This window comes from Protomyctophum bolini (assembly GCF_963924005.1).
Source record: "Protomyctophum bolini genome assembly, chromosome: 11".
NCBI lineage: Eukaryota > Metazoa > Chordata > Actinopteri > Myctophiformes > Myctophidae > Protomyctophum > Protomyctophum bolini.
In genome coordinates, this window is record NC_137872.1 from 21,498,896 (window position 1) to 21,523,823 (window position 24,928).

At 41.1% G+C, this 24,928-nt stretch overlaps 2 protein-coding genes across 5 annotated transcripts in view; both read right to left on the reverse strand.

Annotated features, from left to right (window-relative positions):
* LOC308323795 (uncharacterized protein) overlaps positions 1-924 on the reverse strand; it is a 144,653-nt gene extending 143,729 nt beyond the window's left edge. For all 3 annotated transcript variants that reach the window (XR_013964848.1, XM_080775622.1, XM_080775620.1), the window contains exon 1: positions 840-924. The gene's annotated coding sequence lies outside the window, so the exon portion shown is untranslated. The remainder of the gene's footprint in view (positions 1-839) is intronic.
* Positions 925-1,815: 891 nt separating this feature from the next.
* On the reverse strand, positions 1,816-23,904 carry spns1 (SPNS lysolipid transporter 1, lysophospholipid). Of its 2 annotated transcripts, XM_080774939.1 has the most exons (14): positions 23,673-23,904; positions 21,234-21,343; positions 20,242-20,445; positions 18,879-18,944; positions 18,082-18,218; positions 16,274-16,425; positions 15,454-15,520; positions 14,175-14,317; positions 12,018-12,170; positions 11,080-11,269; positions 6,370-6,435; positions 5,387-5,485; positions 4,928-5,096; positions 1,816-3,746 (listed from the first exon to the last, which is right to left on the reverse strand). In XM_080774939.1, exons 3-14 carry the CDS (start codon positions 20,432-20,434, stop codon positions 3,676-3,678), a joined length of 1,506 nt encoding a protein of 501 aa, XP_080631065.1. In that variant the 5' UTR covers positions 20,435-20,445; positions 21,234-21,343; positions 23,673-23,904; the 3' UTR covers positions 1,816-3,675. The 2 variants fall into 2 exon arrangements, with proteins under 2 accessions (XP_080631065.1, XP_080631064.1); XM_080774938.1 differs by lacking the exon at positions 21,234-21,343.
* Between the last annotated feature and the right edge of the window lie 1,024 nt (positions 23,905-24,928).

Below are 24,928 nucleotides of genomic sequence, written 5' to 3' on the forward strand. Positions count from 1 at the left end.
CTACCTTTCCTCTCGTCTCCGACCTCAGCATCTGAGTGAGCCCCAGGCCCCCAGTGCAACAAGCACCCCCCCAACCCCTCCTCCCTGTCAGCAGAGGATGCAACCGCCAACCAACCACCTCCAATCAGCTGAACTCATTTCACCTCCACGCCACAACAATCTTCTCAGCCCCCCCACAGATGTTTCCCAGTTTTAATGGGTTAGCCAGGCAAGACCAATGCCTCTCAGGGGCAAAACAAAACAATTGTACAGATTTGCAGGCCAACATGCCCACACCCTGCTTGGACAAGAAGATTATAAAAGCATCAACTTTAATTTAACAGAGGAAAATATTTTGATTTCCTCCAGCAGTTAAGACTGATCAAGATACGTTATCGATGACCTTTCCATCAGTTGACTCACTCATAGCCTGATCTACCATACACTTTAATCATGTGCTGTCAAAGTCTATGAAGCCATTAGCTTCACAGAGTTGAGAGTACTAACATGTAAAAAATCTACGAAAATGTTTAATCTGCAACACAATATGGGGTGTGTGTGTGTGTGTGTGTGGTATACAGTAACTCAGGCTTCGAGTAATGAGCCATCATAAAGTCATGGCGCATGCTCAGTGTCAAAGGGCCCCTATAGAGATAAGCATGTTTTGACAACCACACAAAGAGAACATGCCCACTTCTCAAAAAAGTGAGATTTGTTTGTGCGCCGCTGCCGTCCCAAATGTATCTCTGCACGATTGGTAGATCCAATACCGTCACACCTCTGGGGTGCATATTAGAGTGAAAGGGGGGCACTGCAGACGGGGCCTCGAGGCCAGAGAGAGAAAGAAAAGTGTTGCTTACCTCCCGTCTCATCTGTCACATCCTCCCACGTGCACACAGGAAACCCACACTGAAGGAAGCTGTAGCCTCCTCTGTCTCTCTTTCTCTATCAGGGGGACAATCGTTGCACGACAGGAAGAGAAGCAGTTAAATCCTTAAGTTAGTAGAGACACACACACACACACACACACACACACGGTCAGGGTAGAACTAAAAGAGGGGCTCACAAGTGGTTCTCAAAGTGGGGTCCAACAGGGTCCTTGGAGGGGTTCCGGGTCCCCCATATATCAATAAGTTTAACAGACAGTTTATGCTTTAACTATTCAAAAATAGCTTTTAGTTCAGCTATTTTTGATACATTTCAGAAAATCTTGAAACTTTATTTTCTTTTCTTTCAACACAAAACTTCTCCTATGTGGGGGTCTCTGCTGCCTGGCACAGGATTATTTCAGATCGGGGTCCGGCGCCAAATACATTTGGGGGCGTGAGGTACTTTATTGTACCAATCATTCCTCTCTCCTCCAACGACTCCTCCAGACGGTTGTGAAATGTTGATCTGTAAACAATAGAAGTGTTTCCTGCCATGTTATTGTTGTGTCAGATGTTACAGTTAGGTAAACATAGGGTTTATGACCATGTTGTTGTGTCAGATACACAAGGGTGTTACACTAAATATAGGGTTTATGACCATGTGAGAAGCCGTTGGTGGGGCTCAGTATCAGTGGTGGATAAAGTTTTCGCAGTAAAAGTATCAATACTGCAATGTAGGTACAAAATATTGACATCCAAATGTCGCTTAAAGTACAGAAAGTAAATGTACTCATTATGCAGAATGTCCTGTTTCATGTTTTCAAATGTATAACAATATTTTGAAAATAGCCGATCTACAAGTGGCCAAAAACATCAATTTGGGTTTGAGAAGGACAGCATTAGAAACTCCCACGAGACAAGCCACCACAGTGAAATGGCAGAGAAATCAGACCCACAAGCCAAAGTTATTCCTTACAATCATTCTCATTGTTTATTGTTCACAAAAAAGATTATCTAAAACAAATAAGAGGTTAACAAACACGATCAAATATCAACAACTGACAATCATTTAAAAGTTTTGCAGTTTCTTTTCTTTAAAACATAACCATTATAATAATACATGTTTTTTTTAATGTAAAATGTAGCCTAAATGTCTTCACTGGAGTTGATAGATTCTCCTCAGACATCTTGAACCAAGCACACTAAAGACCTGATAACCTTCTGTCACATCATTAACATCTCAAAACCTGAAAAATCCAAACCAACAACACAACTGGAACAAAATCTACTTCTGATAAAACGTCTTTTTGAAATGTTTGAAGCGCTTTAAAGTGCCTTTAACCAGCTGGGTGCGTTTCACAGTCCCGGAACTCCAACCAACGTTCCTCATAAACCTAACTTAAACCTACAGTTGCACACTTGTCATTCTCCAAATATTGGAAGTTATTTTTGACTATTTGTGTCTGAAATCAATTATTCAACAACAAAAGCCCAACCAGGATCAATGGCTAAAATCTTAAGACCAGAAAATGTTGAATATAACTTCATGTTTACATAAGTGATTTACATAATTACATAAATGAAAAACTTTGTTACTTTCTGTATGATAAGTCAGTTTATGGATAAAACGGTCAAAACAACTGATTATCGTTGCTGTCAGGCAGAAACCCTGTATCTCTATGTTTCAAAAGTTTTTATTGTAAATGAATAGCTTGCGGCTAATCTATTTAAAAAAATAATTGTGATTTTTAAATCACAAAAAAACTTTCAATAACAATGAACGGTTTTGCACATAAGTTCCTACCCGACAGCGGCGATATGGAGAGATGGATTGAGGCTTTAATGTTGTTGTTAAAATTAAATTAAATAAAAAGTAATACAAACATCGTTTAAGAAAGGAAATGAGGAGGAATATAAAACTGCTTAAAGATAAACCGATTAAGATTATACTGGTGGATTATTATTATTTATAATAATAATATTATATTATATAAAAAAATGAAACCACCACCACCAAACAAATAAGCAGATCTACAAGCTCAGGGACACGTTTCTTACGGCCATACCATACCACCCCACCCACCCATCCTGAACACTTCTGAGCTTGTAGATCTACCTATTTCAGAAAGACAGAAAGAAACGTTTGAATTAAATAATTAAAACTTTTGAATATAATGACCTAGGGTTAAAGTGGTTAAGAGGTAATTGGTGCGACCAATCAAACCTATGTCAGCATGTGTTCGGGTTTTACCATGACAACGCAGTGGCCAATCACAGCTCCCGCTGCGCCAGATTTCCGAGTCAGCATACCGGAACCCAAATCTACACCGTCAAATCCTCCCTTAATTTATACCCTGAGAGTGTACTTACGGGTCCATTTGGTTTCATTTGTACACTCTCAGAGTTACAGATTCCCAGGCGTCCATGTGGGCCCCTGGTGCTGTAATGAAAAGACTCTGAGTTCCGTCTCATATAAAAGATAAACAGGGCCCGTAGAGGGTGCTATTACGCACTTGTGAAGCGAGTGGCTTCATAGTCCACATCGCTTATATTGTCCATTTGTTGGCTAGTCTTTGTCTTATTAGTCCCTGGTTTATGCCACCAAATGGCCACCAGGTGTCCTCCAAAGCACTGAAAACATCTCTTTTTGGCAGAAGGAGGCAAGGTAAAATCAATAGTCGACTAAAACGTAAAAATAAATAATCATATAAAACTTCTCTGGATGTAGGGGGAGGGGGCTTTCCCAACGCTGCCCACGGTCCTTAAAGATGCAGCTGCCTGATTGGCTGTGCGGAGCAGATACTGTCCAACAGGAGCCCTTCCTCCGTCAAATCAGAACGCTCGACACTGGCACTCTGGTGGACCTGCCACTCTTAGGCACGACGATTGGCTCGTCATCTGTAAAAAAAAAAAAAAAGAAAAAAAAGATGATTAAAATTAGAGCCCAACCGAATGCCTGCTGAATAAGAGCTTATCCCAGCTTTCTGTGTCCAATGCTGATTTTGGAAAAGGTGTTACCGATGATACTAATAAAAGCTCTTCTCCATTCTGGTCAGACAGAGGGTGCTTCCAGACAGTGGAGTCATGAAGATGCCAAAGCGAGCGACGGGTGTCTCTTCCGGGTTTTAGACAGCTGGTGGAGGTAAATGAAGCTCCACCCACACGGCAACTTGCAGTGTCGGCAAGAAAACCAGAAACTCTTTTCAGACGCTGCAAATTGCCGTGTGGGTGGAGCTGCATTTCCATCCACCAGCTGTCTAAAAACCCGGAAGAGACGCCTGCCGCTCGTGGCTTTTGGCATCTTCGTGACTCCACTGTCTGGAAGCAGTGAGAGTCTGGATGCTGTTATTGTGCATGTTGGCTCACTGGAAACACTCTGCCAAACCAGGTTTCAAATGGCCCCTTAACACAATCAGGATTTCTTTCAAAATAACAGCTCAGGGTGCCGCGCAGATATGGCCGCTTTTACTCTGTATGAATCCGTCGGTTGGACGTTTCCACACGTCCTACGGTCTAAAGGTGTTCTCAGAGTGCACAGGTTAATTTGGTTCCATGTGTACACTCTCAGAGTTATGGGTGTCCTTGAAATTAAAACGTTTGAAAACCACTGTGCTACACTAAATTGAACAGAGCCAATAGTATCAATAGGTAAGACATGTGAGTGAAGTAGGTAAGTAATATGGCTGCTGTGCATAGAGCCTATTGATTAGGCAACAGGAGCCGGAGACAATATTCTAGGCGGTGATGGATGCATATGCTTTTATTGATTATATCATGGGGAGAAGTGCTTAACGACACACTGTCTGACACAGATGGGTGATATGTTAGCTCTGCCAACGAGCACAGGGATCAAGCTGAACCATAACAAGACAGGCTGAACCAAAACAACAGCCATCAAGGCCTAAGCAAGTGGGACATCTTTGCTCTTACAAGCTGCAAGATGTGTCATAATCGTCTCTGTCGAGTGGAAACCTCATATGTCCCTTTTCAGGATTAAAAAACATAAAAAAAGCAACTCCCCCTTAAAGTGATACCGATGGCTAAATATGCTGTACCTCATCTGAGCGTGCACGTCTCACCTGAGGGGATGTAGTTCTCTGCGCGGTGGCGGTCCTTCTCGATGAAGAGGGCTGTGGCCAGGAAGAAAGCCCCACCCGCCACCGCCACGAAGGAACAGAGGAGCAGGGAGAGCTGCAGCGAGCGGAACTGCCACAGGTACGAGTCCGTCTGCCTCATGGAGTCTGACAACTGAACACACACACCACACCACATCACACACACACACACACACACACACACACACACACACGTTAGAGAGGCGCATACTCTAGTATAGAGGGTATGCGTGTGACATCATCATCATACCCGGAAGTTATGACCATACCTGGAAGTTACTGAGTGGCAAAAGTGGCAAGTACTTTATGGCCTCGACAGCCCATACATCCAAACAGAAAGGTCCTATCTGATTGCATTGAACACTACTCACTTCATGAATGGGCATAACCTCTCTAGCTGTGCGTGCTTGCGTGACAACGTACCAATCCTATGAGGTAAGGACTGCCTGCGTCTCCTAGCAGGTGAGACAGAACGATCTGGAAGGCCTCAGCCGTGGCGCGTCGGGTAGGAACCACTACGTACTGTGAACAACACAGAGGACAACACACACCGTTGGGACCAAACACTAAGCATCACATCTCACTGAAACAACAGCAAAAAATACCAAATAAAAATTCAGGAAACTTGTTGTCCATATTGCTGTGATCAGAAATCTCTTATCATATTCAAACTTTTTATGTTTTTCGTAAATTAACGGCCTACTAGAGCAGTGAGTTTCAACCTTTTCAGGCTGTGATCCCCTAAAATAATCATATGTGAACTGGGGACCCCCACCCTGACACACACTTGTAGGAGTTGAGGCATTACATTTACTTTGACCACAGATAAATATTGTGAAAATAGCTACTTGTATCTGCTTTTTTGTTGGCTCTTTCTTATGGTATTTGACAATTTGGCCAATGTTTTACCAGGTCGGGTCCCCACATGATTTTGGCAGGGTCCCCAGATGACAGTGAAGTGACACTTTAATACCAAACAAAAGTTTAAAATAAATTGAATAAAAATAGCCCATTACTGCATCAAAACTAATACTATAAAAGAAACTGGTCAAACATTGGCCAAATTGTCAAATGATATAAGAAAGAGCCAAACATTTTGAAAATAGCTGATCTACAAGCACACAACGCCTAACAACACGAGGCGTTGTGAGCTTGTAGGCAAGTTTCTTGTAGGAATCCTCAACTCCTACAATTCCAATTTCCAAGTGCTTGTCAAGGTGGGGGTGGGGGGTCACCAGTTGAAATAAATTTGTTTTGAGAGGGCCCCAGCCCAAAAAGGTTGACAACCAGTGGTTTGAATTAGAAACATGTGTGTTTGCTGTGGGGCTGTGCTCTTGACTTGGCAACTGACTGAATTCAGTGTAAATGACAGGGGACAAGAGTCCCATTAGTGACAACTGACTGACCAGCAGGATGTCTGCTACGATGGCCCAGTTCATGGACAGGAAGGTCTCTCCCAGGAAGATGAACACCTGAAGGCATAAAGACAGAAGAAAGGAGATGTCACAACCTGAAGGGCCGTTACACAAACACTGTAACACCCAGCGTTGCAATAATACAACATATTTTAATTCATTCATTAATATATTTTTTTTATGTTCTTTTTTTCACCTAAACGTCATCATTGATGTTCATTGCAATGCCATTGGTCATGATATTTGCAATATAAATACCCCCCACAGAGGCTGAAATTCACACAAATTAAAAATCTCCGGACTCTGTGCAATGTTTTGTGATCATTAGAATGTCTAGAACATGTTTTATTTATTAATCTATTATTATTATTTTAATAATTATAATAAATGTGCATACATTTTGCAATTTTGCATTTTTTTTTTTCTAATATATTTTTTATCCCACGATTTTGTAACCCATTTTTCACCCCTGTGTCAATCATCTACTGTGATCCTGGGCTCTACACACCCTCCGCCAACCTGGGGAGAGCAACGGACTTAACTCATGCTTCCTTCATGCTTGAGTGTCCAAGTTGCTCCTTTACACCTGACAGGGGGGAGTTTCCCTGGTTGGACGTAGCGCGTGGAAGGAACATGTTATTCCAACCAGTTCCTTTCCCCTCCATCAGGCGCCCCGGCTGGCCAGGGGGAGGCAGTTTAGAGACCAGGATTACTGCATGTTTTTGTGAGGGTACCTACCCTAGGGGACACGGGGAGAACATGCAAACTCCACACAGAAAGGCCCTTTCGCCAACCCCGCCTTCGGGTATGGGCACTGATGACGCGGAGGAGGAAACACGCCGCCAGCACCCACAGTGCCCCGAGCGGGAATCGAACCCAGGACCTTCTAGCTGTGAGGCGACAGCACTACCAACTGTGCCACCGTGCCCCCACTAAAAAATATATATATATTTTTTTTTACATCATTTCATCTAAGTCCTAGTAGTAAAAAGTAGTAGTACGGTTGAAATCTCTTTTTTGCAAGTAGAAATTAATCCGGGTTTTACAGGGTTAATACTGTATACCGTTTCCCAAACAGTGGGTCTGGACCAATATGTTTGGGTCGCGCACCATTTTGTAATGAGTTGTGAGTAAATGCCCCTTCACTTTTTTACTTTTAGTATAAAATTATTAAATGTGCCAGTAATTTCTTTGTTTAAGTTATTTTGCATAACTGCCCAATGCAATTTGTGATTACAAAGCCAAAAAAGTCAAACTGAAATGGAAATTGTATTGCCTAGCGACCGGGAAGCTACTATTCGGCACAGATTGCGTTAATGGCTTACTCCAAGTATCAAAGATGCACCAACATGTTTACCATTGAGCCATTATGGAGAGCATGCAAGGTAAGGACAGTTGCTCTGATTTGAGTTGTATGCAATACCTATTTTCAACCAGTAGGTGTCCTACCAGACCACAGGATTTAAACGTCTCAATGGAAGAGTAGTAGGGAAAGAAATACAGAAAGAAAAATGCTTCATTTGCTGCTGCAGTTCATTGGAGCAACCTGTATCGCTGCCACTCAAAAGTGACTACTGGCCAATCACAGTGCACATTTCCAGCATAAAATGAAACGAAATGGACCCTTAAAGGACAACTTTAGTTTTTTTCAACCAAGGTTCATGTTTTAGGTTGTTATTAGAGAAAGTAAAAGATGAGTGTTCTTTTTTTTCTCACTTGCTGCTTTCTTTCGTTTTTGATATATTTTATTTTATTTACTATAGTCCTAATAAACCCCATGAATTTACATCTGGCCACAAATAAATCACAGGATCTACTGAATGTGAAGGTAGCCTACTGGGGGGAAGCCACACTGTGGGCTGTATTTTGCGTGTCTTAAGTACCAGGTCTTATTCCCTAACTTGAGTAAATTAAAGACCTGGAGGCGTGATCAATGCTCTTTGGCCACTCAGAATAGCCAAATGGCATTGATCACGCCTCCAGGTCTTTAGTTTACTCAAGTTAGGGAATAAGACCTGGTACTTAAGACATGCAAAATACAGCCCACAGTGTCATAGTGGAGCCGTGTGGACGTGTACGCACGCACGCACGGCTCTGGTTCCAGTGATCCAGCTGTATGTACTGTATAATGTGTGACACATTGTATTGCTCAACTTTTGCTTTGGCAATGTAAACGTATGTTTTCCCATGCCAATAAAGCCCTTTGAATTGAATTGAATCGATACATGTCATAAGTGATCGCGGAATGTGCCGTGACTGCCGTCGCTTTGAAATGACAGCGTAGTACATTCCACTACCACTCTGTCCTCGCATCGTATCCTCCTCGCTGGGGGCGGGGCTAAGGAGCGAGTGGAGGACACGAGGAGAGTGAGCGAGTGTGAAAGTTGCGGTATTGGAATTTGGCTTTAGGTTTCAGGTTTCATTTTACACTCTCAAGAGTTAAAGATCTATCTATACCAGGTCACAGGTGGTCTCCATCATTTAGTTCGGGACCACCCGGAACCCCCTCAAGGACCACTGGTTGAGAACCACTTCCCTAACATAGTCATTGAAATTACTGTAAGCCAGGGTGGCTATGCGTGTTCCAATTAGTCAAATTAGTAAACGGCTGCTAAATTGAAAGCATGTGGTGAAGAAGACCCTGGCAGTAATTAGCAGCATGCTTAGTAAATACTCCTTCAACTGTGGTAAAAGTGTCCCGGCAGCCTGAAGTGAACTATGTTGTCATTGTACAGTAATAGCACTGATTGCTTTGGTTTCATTGAACACATTTTCCTTTATAATCTGATCCAGTGATTTTGGCTGCATTCACTTTATATATCGTTGCTGTGGCAGAAACCTGTTCTAACGTTTTGTCTACATTAACGCCCTATTTGATCACACAAAAGCATTAAAACATAGCAGATTTGTAGATCTGCTACTTTTGCCAGTAACTGTATAGGACATAACAAGGTTTCCACCCGCTAGACGATATATATATTTTAGGTATTTAAAACCCCTATGTCATCATTTGTAGTACGACTATCACAACGTCATAGGGGCGAAAGAAAACCCAACAGCCAATCTACAAGCTGGTAAGTAATGTGTTGCATCATGACAGGTTGTGAACATGTAGAGATATATTTACTCAAGACAAATCACACTCTCCCTTATAGACGGCTAGACTCTTACAGATCCAATATCCAATATTGCCGGTACATACCCCTCGCCCTGTAAAATTTGACATACCGGTATCTACTTCAGTGTCCACTTTTAAAACTGTTTTAAAAACACATTATACAATGGCTTTTAACCAGAAGGAATGGACAGCTATTTATTTTTCTCTATTTTTCTTTTTCACCCTCAGAGCGGCACTATGTAACTTTTTTGTCATTTTGTCCAATGCAAAAATGGCAAAAGTAGCAGATCTACAAGCTCGAATGTTGTACATCTGCTACCTTGGATCTTTTTGTGTGGCGCTTTAGTATGCGGGTAGCTCAGTCGGAAGAGCTCTCGCCTTTGGACGACAAGGTCATGGGTTCGACCCTGAGCATCGCCAACAGCATATGAGTAGCACGACTTGTGTGTGGCAACTCCGGCAAGTCATGTGGGAAATTAAATACTGGGAGCTTCCATCTCCCAGGGCTCTAGCACATTGTAACAGGGACAGACTCCATCTCCCAGGGCTCTAGCACATTGTAACAGGGACAGACTCCATCTCCCAGGGCTCTAGCACATTGTAACAGGGACAGACTCCATCTCCCAGGGCTCTAGCACATTGTAACAGGGACAGACTCCATCTCCCAGGGCTCTAGCACATTGTAACAGGGACAGACTCCATCTCCCAGGGCTCTAGCACATTGTAACAGGGACAGACTCCATCTCCCAGGGCTCTAGCACATTGTAACGGGGACAGACTCCATCTCCCAGGGCTCTAGCACATTGTAACGGGGACAGACTCCATCTCCCAGGGCTCTAGCACATTGTAACGGGGACAGACTCCATCTCCCAGGGCTCTAGCACATTGTAACAGGGACAGACTCCATCTCCCAGGGCTCTAGCACATTGTAACAGGGACAGACTCCATCTCCCAGGGCTCTAGCACATTGTAACAGGGACAGACTCCATCTCCCAGGGCTCCAGCACATTGTAACGGGGACAGACTCCATCTCCCAGGGCTCTAGCACATTGTAACGGGGACAGACCCCCGCGTGTTACTGGTTGATACCAGTGTTGTTTTCGTCGACTAAAACTAAGACGAAAAATGTTCGTCGACTACCTATTTTCACTGACAAAAACAAATGGAAACTAAATGAAAACTAAGCTACGATGACTAAAACTAAGACTAAATATACTGACAATTTCGTCAACAAATAAAAACTAGACTAAAATGTTAGGAAGGGACTAGTGGACAAGAGATCCAGTATAAGTCATTTTACACTTGGTTGCATGCTGAAAATAGCCGATCATTACGAAGCCTAAAAGGCAAACAGATATACAGGATGTAATGCTCCAATGTTCAATGCAAAGAAAAAATAAATTGTGTTAATTGCAATTATTTGTGTGACATACCCGAAGTTATGCGGAAACGCCTACTGAGTGGTAAAAAAATTATCTGATTGTATTAAACAACGTTAAACTAATTTTGCAGCTCACTTTATGCATGCGCATAACCTCTATCAATCGCCAACTTAAATGTGTAACGTCGAAAGTCCTACTCACGTATGTGGCGATGGTGCTGGACTGCGCGAACACGATGGCCAGGTAGAGGAAGGGGGCGGAGAGCAGCAGGCCAGCGGCGCACACCAGGGGGTCGGCCCGCGGTGTGCGGATCCTCAGCCAGCGGCTCAGCTCCACGCCACTCCACACGCCCAGCACGCCCGTCACCACCGTGATGATGCCGAAGTACAGGCTGGAAAAGTAACAAAAAACACAGGACAGGAACGGTGTTCATTTAGTCTCGACTAAAGCTGCGCAGAAAAGATGTCCATCGACTATCCTTACTCCTTTTGCACAGAGTAAGACTAAAAAACTAAAAAAAGACTAAAATGTTAGGGAGGGACTAGTGTAGAAGACATACAGATACAGAACAGGGGTGCCTAAAACAAAAGGTAATGCTGTGCAGGTAGACCACTTGACATGGCCCTGAAAATATATAGAATTTAGCATTTTCCACTTGAATTAGGGTGACTTCATTGACATCAAAAAGGGCCTTTCAGCTCAAACCTGTAATGCAATACTTTGTTTTCAAGAATGTTGCGCACAAATGTCAGTAGCATTACAAGTTAAATACAAAAAAAGAAGAAAAGATAAACATCAATTCCATTTCCCCCTCTATTTCCCATTCCAAGTGTTCTTACATATAATGCCAGTGCTGCTATTCAAAACCCCCTTAGATAAATTTGTTTAACTATAGTTTCAGCAATGGGATAATAATTTTCTGGTGGGTAGATCTTGTTGAGCTGGTCAAGTAGCTCTCAAGTCAAAGTCGGTTGTGCTCAGCTCAATAGCAGAGCTCAGTGAGCTTGTAGATCGGCTATTTTCAGCATGCAACCAACTGTAAAATCAAGCATTACGAGGGCATCAAGGCCCGCCAGAATACATTTTTGTAGACAAAATCTAAAAGTAACATTTATTAACGTTTGGTGTTGCCTTCTTACCTGTCGGAGGTGTCACAGGGCGTGTGGACGCAGGGGGCCTTCTCCCCGGTGAACACGGCGGCCCTGAAGAGGAAGGCTGGCGCCCACAGGGCCAGAGAGCCCGTCACGAAGGCCACCGCCGTGAAGCCAAACGTGGACAGCACGAAGCTGCGGCTGCAAGCGGAGACACGGACATTAACAACATTAGTTAGCAGCACATTCACTTCACTTTTCAATGTTTTATTTTTGTCATCAGTTCACCATGTAACAGTACACTGTCTGCAATAGTGCATAACAAATTAATAATGAATTAATGCGCTCTGCTTGCGCAAGTAATTATACATATTACATAGTTTTGAGTTTTGACCAATAACGGTATAGGCTGAAGCTAATTAGCTACCCTTTCCACATGCAATATATACATGACAAATAAAGAAAACTAATCTTGATAGAAAAAAAGTATAGGCCTATAGAATATTTTTTAACATCCACTGTATTGTGAACTCAACAGTCAACATACTAGTGTCATGTCCAGAGGGTGTACTTATATCATCTTCCAATCCATTTAAGGGCTTTTGGGGAGAAATTAATCTTGTCCAGCCACAGCTGACACTTGTTCAATGATGAGCCTTGACCTACTTCAATGTAAAGCCCCACAAGAGACAATAAAAAACTTTTGCATTTTGCACTCATTGCGAGGGTGGGCAAGCTCCAGTTTTTGTAGTGGTATACCAAAGATACCCCCTTATGGAGGGAGATTGCAGCAAAAGCTAAAGTGCTTTACAAATAAAGTTTATTAAATGGATTATTAACTGAAGATGATGATGATATATAACTTTATATGATTAAATACTTGAAATACTGTGTTGTTTCCCTGAGCCTAATGCTAAGTACATCTTAGCATAAAATTACACTTCCACAAGTTCACAACACGTCGCAATGTGACGCATTCGTTGACACGTTGTGAATTTCAGTGTGAATCACAGAATGAACCAAAGATGGATTCAATGACACCAAGCATATCGATAATCTCCAAACACGTCGCTTCTTTCTATCTGCTACTTTTTTGCTGCTACTTGTGTGACGCTGGAGTAGGGCGTTATTTTACGAAAAAACACAAAAAGTTTAAATATGGAGACATTTCTGATATGCTCGGATATCCAACTCATAGTTTTACTTGGTGATCATAGGACACACACACGCACGCACACACAGGCCAAGCTAAAAACTGCAACGGCACTGTCTTTCTGTGATGAGTTTAAAATAGAGCTGAATGTCAGTTCCCAGGAAGGCCAAATTAGCGACGTAATTAAAAGGACAACGTTGCTGATTTTTCTTTATTTACTTTAATTCTATCCTTGTATTTACAACGGTTGCCAAGCGCTCACAACACGTTGCATTACGAGGCATTGTGAACAATTTCCACTGTGAATATGCAGGTGTTTTTGACTTGCTCTATTTACACATGGCATTTTGGAAAGAATTACTTCCTTCACAGTGTTACCGATTATACTAACTCCATTATGGTCAAACTTGTATTGTGCGATCAAGTGGTTAATCTATGTATCCCAGTTTACAACCCTAACCCCTTTGGCAAGCACGGAACATAGGGATGGACCCCGATACTAGTGCTGCACGATTCTTGCTCAAATGTGCATCTCAATTTTCTCAATTCTCATTTTTTCCATGAAAATATTTATTGTCTTTAGTCTGTAGTTGCTGAACACTACATACTACATACTACATTCAAAATGTGGCACCTGGAGCCAACTACTGTGGCTTTATACAAACAACATCAAAGTACTTCACTTAAACCCCTTTAGGTGTTTTAAACATTATGTTATAATTTAGCTATTGAAAAATAGCAGATCTACAAGCTCATAGCGCGCCACCGAGTGGCGCGCTACGAGCTTTTTGAAAATTTTTGAAAAATCGTTGATGTCAGGCCTAAATGGGTTAAATAAAGTCTCTCTCTTGTAGCAATAACATAAGAGTAACTAAAATGAATTGGACATCCAACTACAGTGCTGCACGATTCTTTGCTCAAATTGCTCAAACTCTTGCTCAGATTGCATAGGTGGTCTAGAATCTAGATCGCGATCTATTTTCCGATTAATTGTGCAGCACTACTCGATACTCACTAGCCCAGCAGAAATATGAGCGGCAGAGGAAACCTACTTCCTGACGAGGGCCTTGATGTCAGCCGTCCAGCTGGTCCTGTGCATCTGGTGCTCCGGGCGGGCCTCCACGGCGCCTCTCTTTGGCTCCTTGACTACCAGCATCAGCAGGACCACAGCGATGAGTCCCAGGGCCGGAGTCACCTGAGGGACCACACCACCAGGGTTGTCACAACGTCTAATCGCCATTATTTTTGTCATAATCGTGTCCATGTTGAAAAATGTTTATACTTCTACAAGCTTAGATCAGCTATTTTTTTTATATAATTTAATATCATTATTATTATTTTTTAATCCGTCATAATTATATGCCCTGTGCATTTTTTATTACGAAGCCTAAAAAGGTAAACCTAAATGTAATCTCTATTCATAATGTTGCATAATCGTTAATCACAATTATGTGTGAGACAATTAATCGTCAACTTGGATGTGTAATGGTGACAGGACTACAGTCCACGCATCAAGACAGAACGGAATGTGTAATGGTGACAGTTAATATCCAAATCCAACAGATAAACTAGTGCAGCAAGTGCCTATATGAAGTGTCTTCAGTGTCTAAATTAATACTAGAATGTGCTTATAGCAGATCTACAAGCTCAGCATGTATTGAGCTGGTATTGGTCAGTTTTTATGTATTTGTTTTGTGTTTTTTTCGTTTGTCATGTTTTTCCTGCCCCCCTTTTCCAAAAGAAAGGGGGGCAGGGCAAAATACAAGGCAAAAGTACAAGCCTGTATCCTTTTGAATTAATTTGCAATAAACTAATCAATCAATAATCTTATAGTAAACACAAGCCCATCCAATCCGGCTGGACTCATCAGGGTTACACAATCAGTATAGAATAGCAGCAAAATAAAAGTGAACACTGAACAGTGGACTATGTTCCAAGATGAATGAAGTGTGTGTGAAGCAGAACAGAAGTGCCTGGCTTGTCAACGTGTTTCACTAGTTTTACTTTCACCCTCGTCCTGCTGCTATAAAAGATGAGGAAGCAAGCTAAGCCACAGACTGGGGGATTATTATGAGTCATTTCAGAATAATGTCAAAACTGCATTTAAACCTGATACTAGGTAGAATTATATTATATATATAGGTTAGCGTTTGAGTTTATCCACTGTGGCGTACAAGATTATTGCGTTTCAGATTTGATCAAACTACTGGTTAACTCACTGTGTCACATGACAAAGGCAAACAAGATACAATGCACACTGACTGAACTGCAGAAGAAGTCTCTTTTCTCCTAGTTTGTTTTTGGACTACGAATGTTTCTGAATTAACCTACCCTCAAAGCCCAGTGCCAGTCCATGGCGATGTCATCCACCTTTGACCCCACGATGTAGCCGAGACCGCTGGGGAAAAGACGAGAGCGAAAACAATGTGATCCTGCAAAGTGACACAAAACTAATCTGAACTTCTCCCGATGGTGTCCTAAGACATCCACCAGCAACCTGGTGTCATCTTAACACATTCTGTACAAAACACGTCTGGAAACGTCATAAGGATCAGAAACGAGTAATACCTTAGACGTCTGTGGACGTCCTAGCGACGTCCAAACGACGCGGGGCGAGATAATAATAATCAGAATTATTCCTATTTTTTTTTTTGGCATTTCGCTTTTCGCTTGCCGTATGCTAACGCTCTGTGCAAGTATTAGCTTGTCATTGACTCCCATGTTAGCGCGGCGGAAAGAATGACTCGTATCTCTTCATCCAGGGCGCTCTCCGTGGTGATGAATGGATCGATATGCTGGCGCTGCATTTCTGCTCCTCATCCGTCTCTCCCGCAAAATATGAACGCTTTTTGGAGTTTATATAAATATATTAAGTTGATCGGGGATTATGAGCTCACTTTGTCAAGTCAACTTTTTTAAGAAAGTATTTCCGGTTCTTGGCTTTCAGAGTAAATGCGATCAGACTACTCTGGCACTATAGCGGCCTTTATTTTGATGCACGTTGGCGTACTCAATGTGTTAATGTGCGCACGCACACACACATGCACGCACACACAGTATTGATGAATAGCTTTAGTAGTCTAACTGATTAGTAATGTCTGGCTGTTGCTAAAGTACATTATACACACATCTGATAATCGGCGAATCTCACCTGCCGACTGGAATGGCGAAATAGAAGATGGACAGCATGCGTGTCCTCTTCTCCGCGACGTAGAGGTCAGCGATGATGGTGGGAGCGATGGTGGAGTAGCTGGCCTCGCCCACACCCACCAGACCTCGTGTCACCAACAGGGCCCAGAAATGCTGAGAAAACACGCATTTTAAGTTAACCTCGGGTAGCCAGGAAGGCCCAGCAATGCTGAGAAAGCTCACATTTGAAGCCAATAAAACCGGGAAAGAATCCTTTCCATTTTAGATTTTAACCACTTGTAATCTAACCATTATTTTACTTTGGCTATTCAAAAATAGCAGATCTACAAGCTCATAGCGTGAAATCGTGAAAATGTTTGTGCAAATCTTTGAATATATATTATATATATATTATATATATTTATTTATTTTTAGAAATATATATATTTTTTTAACTGAGAGTTCTTGACATTAAAATGTTTGAGAAACACTGACATCGAAACATACGTTTTTCAGAAAACTATTAAGGATTTAGAAGAAATTTGTAGAATCGGCCTCAGGTCTTCCTGTGTTAATAATTAACATAAGAGGATACGCAAGTAGAGACAAATACACAGTACATGCTGTAAGTATTAATAACATATTCGACAACAACAATATCAGAGACAGCACAGAATTTTGCAAGCCGTTTAGCTGCTTTTTTGGGCATCCCAAATTGTTGGAAGCCTTCTATGGGCACAATGGAAACAAATGGACCCGAAATGGGTCCATTTAGTTCCATCTGTACCCTCTCAGAGTTACAGACCTGCAACGGTCCATCTGGGGGACCCCCTGGTGGTCCCTGGGTCCGACATTGAGAAACAGTGGCATATAGTTACCGGTAAACAATGCAGAATGATATTCTGGAGGGCTGAAAGTGATCTAATTGCACAGCCATGCTTCCAATAACCAGGATAAAGCATGACCTCGAGTCCATCTTATTGCTTAATTACTATTTAGGCTTTTAGCAGCTGCCCGTTTAGCAGACACTGTGCCGAACCACTTACTCAAAAGGAATATTAGAATTCTAAACAAAACGTTAAGTACAATTATGAAATTAATATTTATGATTTTATTTTATTTTATTTTTTACATTTTGTAATATGTGTTAAATAGCTCTATATTCTGATAGTACTCATTGCTATAGTGTTTGTTCAGTAACAGAGGTCTCCCGACATCTCTCCAGTTCTTTAATAAACAGAGAATGTTCCAGTTCCAATTTTGTCTTTTTACCAGCTGGTCTATATCATCTCGGTATGGCTATGAGGACCTTTACTCGACCTAGTCCTGATTGGCTGGCTCGTCTCTAGGCTACCAGACACTTCTTCAGGAAGCAAAAACCCATCGTCTAAACGGTATAGTCCTATAGCAAGCAACGGCATGAACACCACAGTCACACTACACTACACTACACAACGCTCCGACACTAAGCATGTGGAAATTGACGACAGCAAGCAACAACCCATGATATAACTTTATGCTGTGATAATAACATAACAGGCTGCAGCAGTGGCCTACTATACTATGCCAATGCTGCAGTTATAAAGCAGCTGGTGAGAATATGACTATGTCATAATTTATTGGTTTTTTTTCTCCTTTACTTTGAAATTTCACTTGTTTATCCTGTATCCTGAATGAGTTAGTAAGAGTTCTCTCTCCTGTTGGAATACAATTGGTAATTTCTGACCTAAAAATTATTAAAATAATGGTTACAGCGGTTAAACGCTAAGGTGACACGAATGCGTTCCATGTCTTATTAATTGGAAAAAAGATACAGTTTGGAAGCATCACCTCTTGGGGCGTGTAGGAGCTGGCCAGCGTCACCAGTGACCACATGGTGATGCCCACACTCATGATGACCTTCCTGTTGTAGCGGTCGCCAAGGTAGCCGAACAACGGAGCCAGGAACATGTAGCTGCAGATGAACACTGCGTGGGGAGGGAGGAAGGGACCGGTGTTCATTTCACTAGCTATTTTCACTGCCGAAAACTAAATAGGAAATAAGCTGTGATGAATTGTCACTAAATATAGTGACAATTTTGGAACAGATTCAAACGACATTAAAATGTTGACTATTGTAGAAGAGATCCAGTAGAACTAAAAGACAAGTAATTTTATGTTTGGTTGTGCTCGGTGCTGTGACGCGTTGTGAGCTTGTAGATCTGCTATTTTCAGCATGCAACCAAGTGTAAAATCGGGCATTATGACGCCATCAAGGCCTGCCAAAATACTTTTTAGTCGACATAATAAACTGTACATTTAGTCGAATAAAATCATATGATATTTTGTCGACTAAAACTTTACTAGATTAACACTAAAGCAAAATCAATACTGGGAGGAACATGAATGAGAATGACTAAAACCATGCATGCATGAAGATTTTAACCCATTATATTACACAAATACATTCTAATTCAGTAGTTCTAAAATATACAAATAGCAGATGTACAAGCTTGTATAATCTGCTATTTTTGAATAGCCAATGCTAAAATCTAAAATGCTGGTTTAAATGGTTAAACGGATTAGAAATGCTCAGAAAAGCCAGTTGCCATGTCGTAAATGAATGGGAATGGGAATGCATGTCACACCTGTTTGGAGCAAGCCGGACTTCTCGTCATTGATCTGGAAATATTGCTCAATGTCTGGAAGAACGCCTGGGAGGGCGAGAGGAAGGACATGGAGGAGACAGAGGATTGATTACTTTGTGTTTGTGTAATGATTGCTCATACGTCTGATCATACATGTATACAAGACAAAGGGCCGTCCACACCAAGAACAATAACTATAATGCTGCTTTTTTATTTTTTTATTTATCTAACTCAAGCAGATGGTTGAGTCCATGAGCGATTATTGTTGGGATCACTTCCAGCGGGGTTTGATGAACGAACAGACAGCCAATTGTGTAGATACTCAAATCATCAACTAACTGGAAATGGTGTAGTTTAATTCTAAACCTATGTTCTTGCTGTTACACATACAGCCAACTAGTTGAAGAAATCACCAGATTGCGGCTTTAACCTGGTTTTATGGAAGATGTTATGTATTGTTGCTAGTCTAACACATTCAAAATAACTTATAACCAAACTAAGGCCAATCTACAAGCTCACACACTGTGACGCGTTGTGAGCTTGGCTATCTGCAGTGTGTGACACACTTCCATAGAAGATATGGAATCCAAATGACTGAAATCAGTCATGGCAACTGAGAACTTTAATCCATGTAGTTATCTTTAAAAGCTGATCATTCTTGGTGTACTATGGACGACGCTAAATTGATTACATCCCCCTGATATGTTCTGGCGCTCCCATTCGTTTGTCTAGTCTATTTCTTTTTTTTAGCTTTTTGGAGGAACTGCACCTAAACTGTATACATTACAGTATGTGGAGAAATTGAGGAGAAATTCAGGTACAGATACATTATAGTGTTATTTTAATATTATTATTATTGATAGGTTTGTTGTTGAGACCATCTGAATATCAGCGTCAAGATGTCATGGGACAGGCCTGTTATCTATTGTTGTTTTGGGTACAGCTTAGTCACAAGAGAGTTCCTCTCTTATCACTGTAAAAAGGCTCTCTCCCAGAGAACTACTGTACCATCCATCACAATGAATGTTTCATGTACGTTAATGCTCATGTATTAAACTTATATCTTACAGCACGAAGTGTCTCAGACAATTCATCCTCAATCATTACTGGTTGAGAAATTCCACAACATATTCGAAAATTACATTACTTAGCTTTTAGATTAGCTCTTTTACGAAAGTTAATACATTACTTAAACATGTGCACATTTTAAGGCTTGTGGTTAAATCAAATGAAGCTGACTTTGCGTATTTTATATTTACTTTTAAGATAAATGTGTTAATGCGCCCTAGGTTACTTTAACTTTCATTGAAATGAATAGGTGGGGACAGTGGGGACCCGTGGCCAGGCTGTAATCCTGTGTTACCTGCCACCGTGAACCTATCCATGTAGTTGAGCAGGTTGATGTAACAGAGGATGCCGACAGTGAGCGCCGCTCTGACATCGGTTACACCGCTGGCCGGCTCGTCCTCCTCCCGATCCTCCTGCTCCGCCCCCTCTGCATCGCTCTCGTCCGATAGGAAGGGCGCCGAGTCCGACGCCGGGTCCCGCAGAGACATGACGGCTGGCGCTGGGAGTGCAAGTACAAAGAGGGCTAAGTCTTTGCCGCACACAACTGTGTCGCTCAGCAAAACATTACTGAATGTCACGGTTGTCAAGGCAAGGGCTGGCTGAACAAATCATCCACTTCTACAATAGGCCTATAATAATAATGATAATAAATAATACACTACATTTATATAGCACCTTTCATGACATGAAATTCAGCTCAAAGTGCTTTACAAAGCAATAAAGAAAAAATAAAAGCAAAACCATAAAATAACAGTAAAATGATAGCAAAAGAATAAGGCAGTGAATCAGGCAAAACAGTGAGGACATGAATAATGGCACAGAGATTTAAAAATCAGCAAAAAGCAGCTGAATATTTAAACCACTTCCAACTTGGCATATACCAGGTTAAACTCCAGAGTAGAAGAGGAAAGACTCATGTGTCCATTCTTGTTTCAGTTAACTATAACCCTTACCCAGGCCTGTTACAATTATTACACAATAGTCTAATCGCAATTATTTGAAATAATTACAATTATTTTTGCAGTTTGCTCGTTTCCATGTTGAAAAATGGTTGATCTACAAGCTCACAACACGTCACGAACAAAGTGAATAGATTTTTTTGGGGGAAAGAAACAAACATGATATATCTGCCCTGTGCAATTTGTGCTTACGAAGTCTACAAGGCAAACAGAAATACACATTTTTAACATTCCAATGTTCAATGCAAAACCACAATTAAATTAATCACAATTATTTAACAATTAATCGTCAACTTAAAATGTGTAATTGTGACAGCCTTACCCTTACCTTCTGTGGATAAAGCCCCCTCTACTTATCAAAAAGGTCCTATTATTAGTAGCAGCAGTAGGTGTTGAGTCATGTCAGTGACGGTGTGTGCTGACAGGGCATTATAGTCACTAGAGTTTAGGGAACAGGAGAGAATGGCATTGGAAGACGGCAGCCAGGAAAGGGAAGTAATGACAGCCTCTTTCTCTGAAATGTGTTGACTTAGTGAAACTAACTATAGGTCATGCGGACACTGTACTGTGGGTAGGGTTGTCCCGATCCATTCACGTCATCGGAAATCGGACCGATCACGCCATTTTTAAATCATTAAAAATTATTAGATCTGGACGTGATCGGGACATCCCTAGTATCAATATTATATCCATAATCATGATATTAGACGGGATATTGTCTGTGATTTGGGATAATTGTACCATTGTGATATGGCATAAAAGTGCGATATAAATATCGGATCGTGAAAAAAATCGGTATCCGCAGATACTCAAAATCGGATCTGGAGCAACAAAAAAAACGTGGTCGGGTCATCCCTATTATATGGGCTTACCGGTATATGGATAAATCAAATAATTACACATATGCTGATGATGTGTAATGTTTAGACATCAACGAATCAAACATGATTATTTATTCATGTGTCTAAGACATGTTTTATACTTTGTCGTGCAACGGTGATCGTACGTAGATCAGCCATTTTTCAGTATTTTGATTATTTGTATGAATGATTAAATCGACTTAACTGCTGTGGTGAAGTGCACATGCACAGCACACCCCCCCCCCCCCCCCCCCCCTCCCGCTTATCTGTCTTTCTTTTCCTGAGTACATTAGTGAAGAACACCAATACTTTGATGTGGAATGCAGTGGGGAGAGGGACGGAGTAATCTCTGTCCCTCTCCCCAGCATATTTTAGATTAGAACACTGGTTCCCAAACAGTGGGTCGGGACCCAAGGTTGGGTCTAGGGGTGTCCTGATCACATTTTTTTGCTCCCAATCCGATCATTTGATTTTGACTCGAGACATACCGATACCGATCTTTCCCGATCCGATCTTTATATTTTTATATAACACTTATGCTATATCACAATAGCAAATATCATAATTTATGTCACTCTAGTGTAGTCTGTTGTGTGACTATAATTTTATTAGAATGACTGTCATTGTGTGTGTTTTTTTCTTTCTACGAAAGCATGGAATCATTGCAAAATAATGATTGGTTAATTAGAGTTCAATTCAATCTTTATTACAGACTCACGGTCCAGATCACATACAGAGAAACAAAAGAGTGAATACAGTTCTACAGTTTATGCATTTCCTTTTGTTTTCATCATAGGTGTTTTTCACGCCTCCGAGTGGGACTAGCCTTTGTTTGATTATCTATGACTAGGACCAGAAGGAAAACAACTAGCATAAACACAACAGTTTTTACAAAATCTCATTGCTTATATTTTTAATTCTCTAATGTAAATCTTTCAGATTTACATTAGAGAATTAAAAATCCGATCTTTTCTCCCCGATCCCGATCTTTTGAAAATCATGAGAAGCCAATTTCTGATCCAATCAGGACAACCCTAGTTGGGTCCGAAATTTGTATGGGTCCCGTTATTTTTTTTCCCTACATTTTGTTTTTAATCATTTCAAAATTATATATAGGCTATATTGTTTTTCCCAGCAATTTTGTAGAAGAAAAAAAGAAATAAAAACACATTCCATACATTAGAATTAAAATGTTTACATAGTGAGATTTGCTATGGTTTTGATTTAAATGTCTATTTCACAGTATGTAGAATGAAGGTACATTTCAAACGAAATGTTGCTTTGTGGACAAACCATGAAAAAGCACTTTACAACAGGGTTCATAAAGTCACTCACTAGTTTAGGCCCCTGGGAGACTTCAATATCTACAGACTGTGAGTCTAACTATGACAATTAATGTAATGCTCTTAATTAACCCCACCCCCAATACTGCACCAATCCAAACAAACATTTGATGTTGAGCAGTGTTCATATTGGGTTTTATTTGATTCATATATTCATTGTTACACGACGCTGGTTTAACTGGTTGCATGACAGGGCAGGAGTTATGGAGTGGCTACTAATACACTTGAATGACTCCAATCAATCATGGGTAATACATTTGTTTATGGTGCGTCAGCCAACTTGCACAGACAACATTACTATAATATTATTACAGTAACGTTGGTTAATATAGGACTATAGTTCCTCTAGGTAATTACTGTTTTTAATGTTAGACACATATTGTTTATTATTGTTGACATTTTTGAAAACCATAATAATAATATTTATTAATTATTATTATTATTAAGTGATGTGTATATTTGTATCTCACGTTTGAAAGAAACCCGGATGGGAATTGTTTTAAAAAAAGAATATAAATATACCATAAAATAAAATAAAGTAGATGAAAGGTGCAGGTTGTTTACCTTCAGAGAGGATGAGTCAGGACTGAAGTCTTCTTTTCGTCAGCGTCGCTCTGCTCTATTTAAAGCTCTATATTTAAAACCTCATGTCGAGAATGTTTTAATTAAAACGGTTCGTGATAAAAACACAGAGCGGTGATGATGACGACGTGTTGTCTTTATTTTTTTTTATCACAACAACAATAACAACGCACTTTGGGTGTTCATTCTTCTCGGTGCTGCCGCCATGATGGATCCTAAAAAACACACTTCCGCGTCGTTCGCGCTCACGTGACCGTTGTAATGAAGGGTTACCCTCTACGGGTGTTACGCTGAGATCAGTGACCTAACGGCTAACGAAGTATGTCTCCTGCAGAGGTCGCTGTTCTCCCCTGAGTATTCCCTTTACGGGGGAAATGATCTGATTGTAGGCTATTTATTAACAGATTGGAGAATTACAGTAGATTTCAAGCACAAAACACAGGAAATCATCATAGAGGAGGTAAAAAGGGGAGGAAAACATATAGTGATTGAGGGTGAAAAGGGGTGGGGCCGAGTATTCAGATTTTACGGGGGTCAGTTTCGAATTGCAGCCCTGCAGTATAGGGTGCCCTTTGAGAGCGATTTTGAAGGAGTCAAGGGATTTGCATGTCTTAATGACCGGTATAGGTCGTTCCCCATTTTGGTGGCATAGAGCGAAATTAATTTAGTCCCTTATTTCCGTTTGAGATGAGATGAGATTCAATTTAATAGTACAGCACAGCGAAAAGTATATTTTCGCATCTCACCAATGGTGCAAACATGTCAGCAAGGAGGTATTAATTACAGTAGTACAGTAGTAACAGTAGAATGAGCTGAGCAGTAGTCATTTAAATGTACAAGCTGATCGCAATGCATTGAACTTGTCTTGTATGCCTAGATCCAAAAAGTTCTCAGTGGAAATGGTTGAAACAAGGTTGAAAACGCAGTTTTGCTTCGTGTTAAATTAAAGTGATGCAACATACATACATTCTATGCCACATTTGTCACCCACTGGTGGTTCCCAGTGCTGCCATGCAGCTTGGGACCCTCGGAGGTCCTGGGGTGACAGTGGGCTAGGGTCCCCACCATTATCATTATTGAAACCACTCACTGTCCATCTATCTCCCACAAACGTATAGTACATAGACGAGTTATTCTCAACTTTAGTTTTGTTTGTTTTCTCTCCCCAAAAACCCCTAGCCATTATTCTCTGGCCGGGACACCAATCTCAGTTTTCATTTAACCCAGTCAGTTACACA

What these genes read in the sequence shown, in the direction of transcription:
- spns1 (XM_080774938.1), bottom strand. Translation starts at nt 20,434, where the DNA reads ATGTCTCTGCGGGACCCGGCGTCGGACTCGGCGCCCTTCCTATCGGAC. An exon ending in CCCTGTGACACCTCCGACAG is followed by an intron (nt 11,270 to 12,017) that starts GTAAGAAGGCAA and finishes TTACTTTTCCAG; the next exon opens with CCTGTACTTCGGCATCATCA. An exon ending in TCGTAGCAGACATCCTGCTG is followed by an intron (nt 5,486 to 6,369) that starts GTCAGTCAGTTG and finishes TGTTGTTCACAG; the next exon opens with TACGTAGTGGTTCCTACCCG.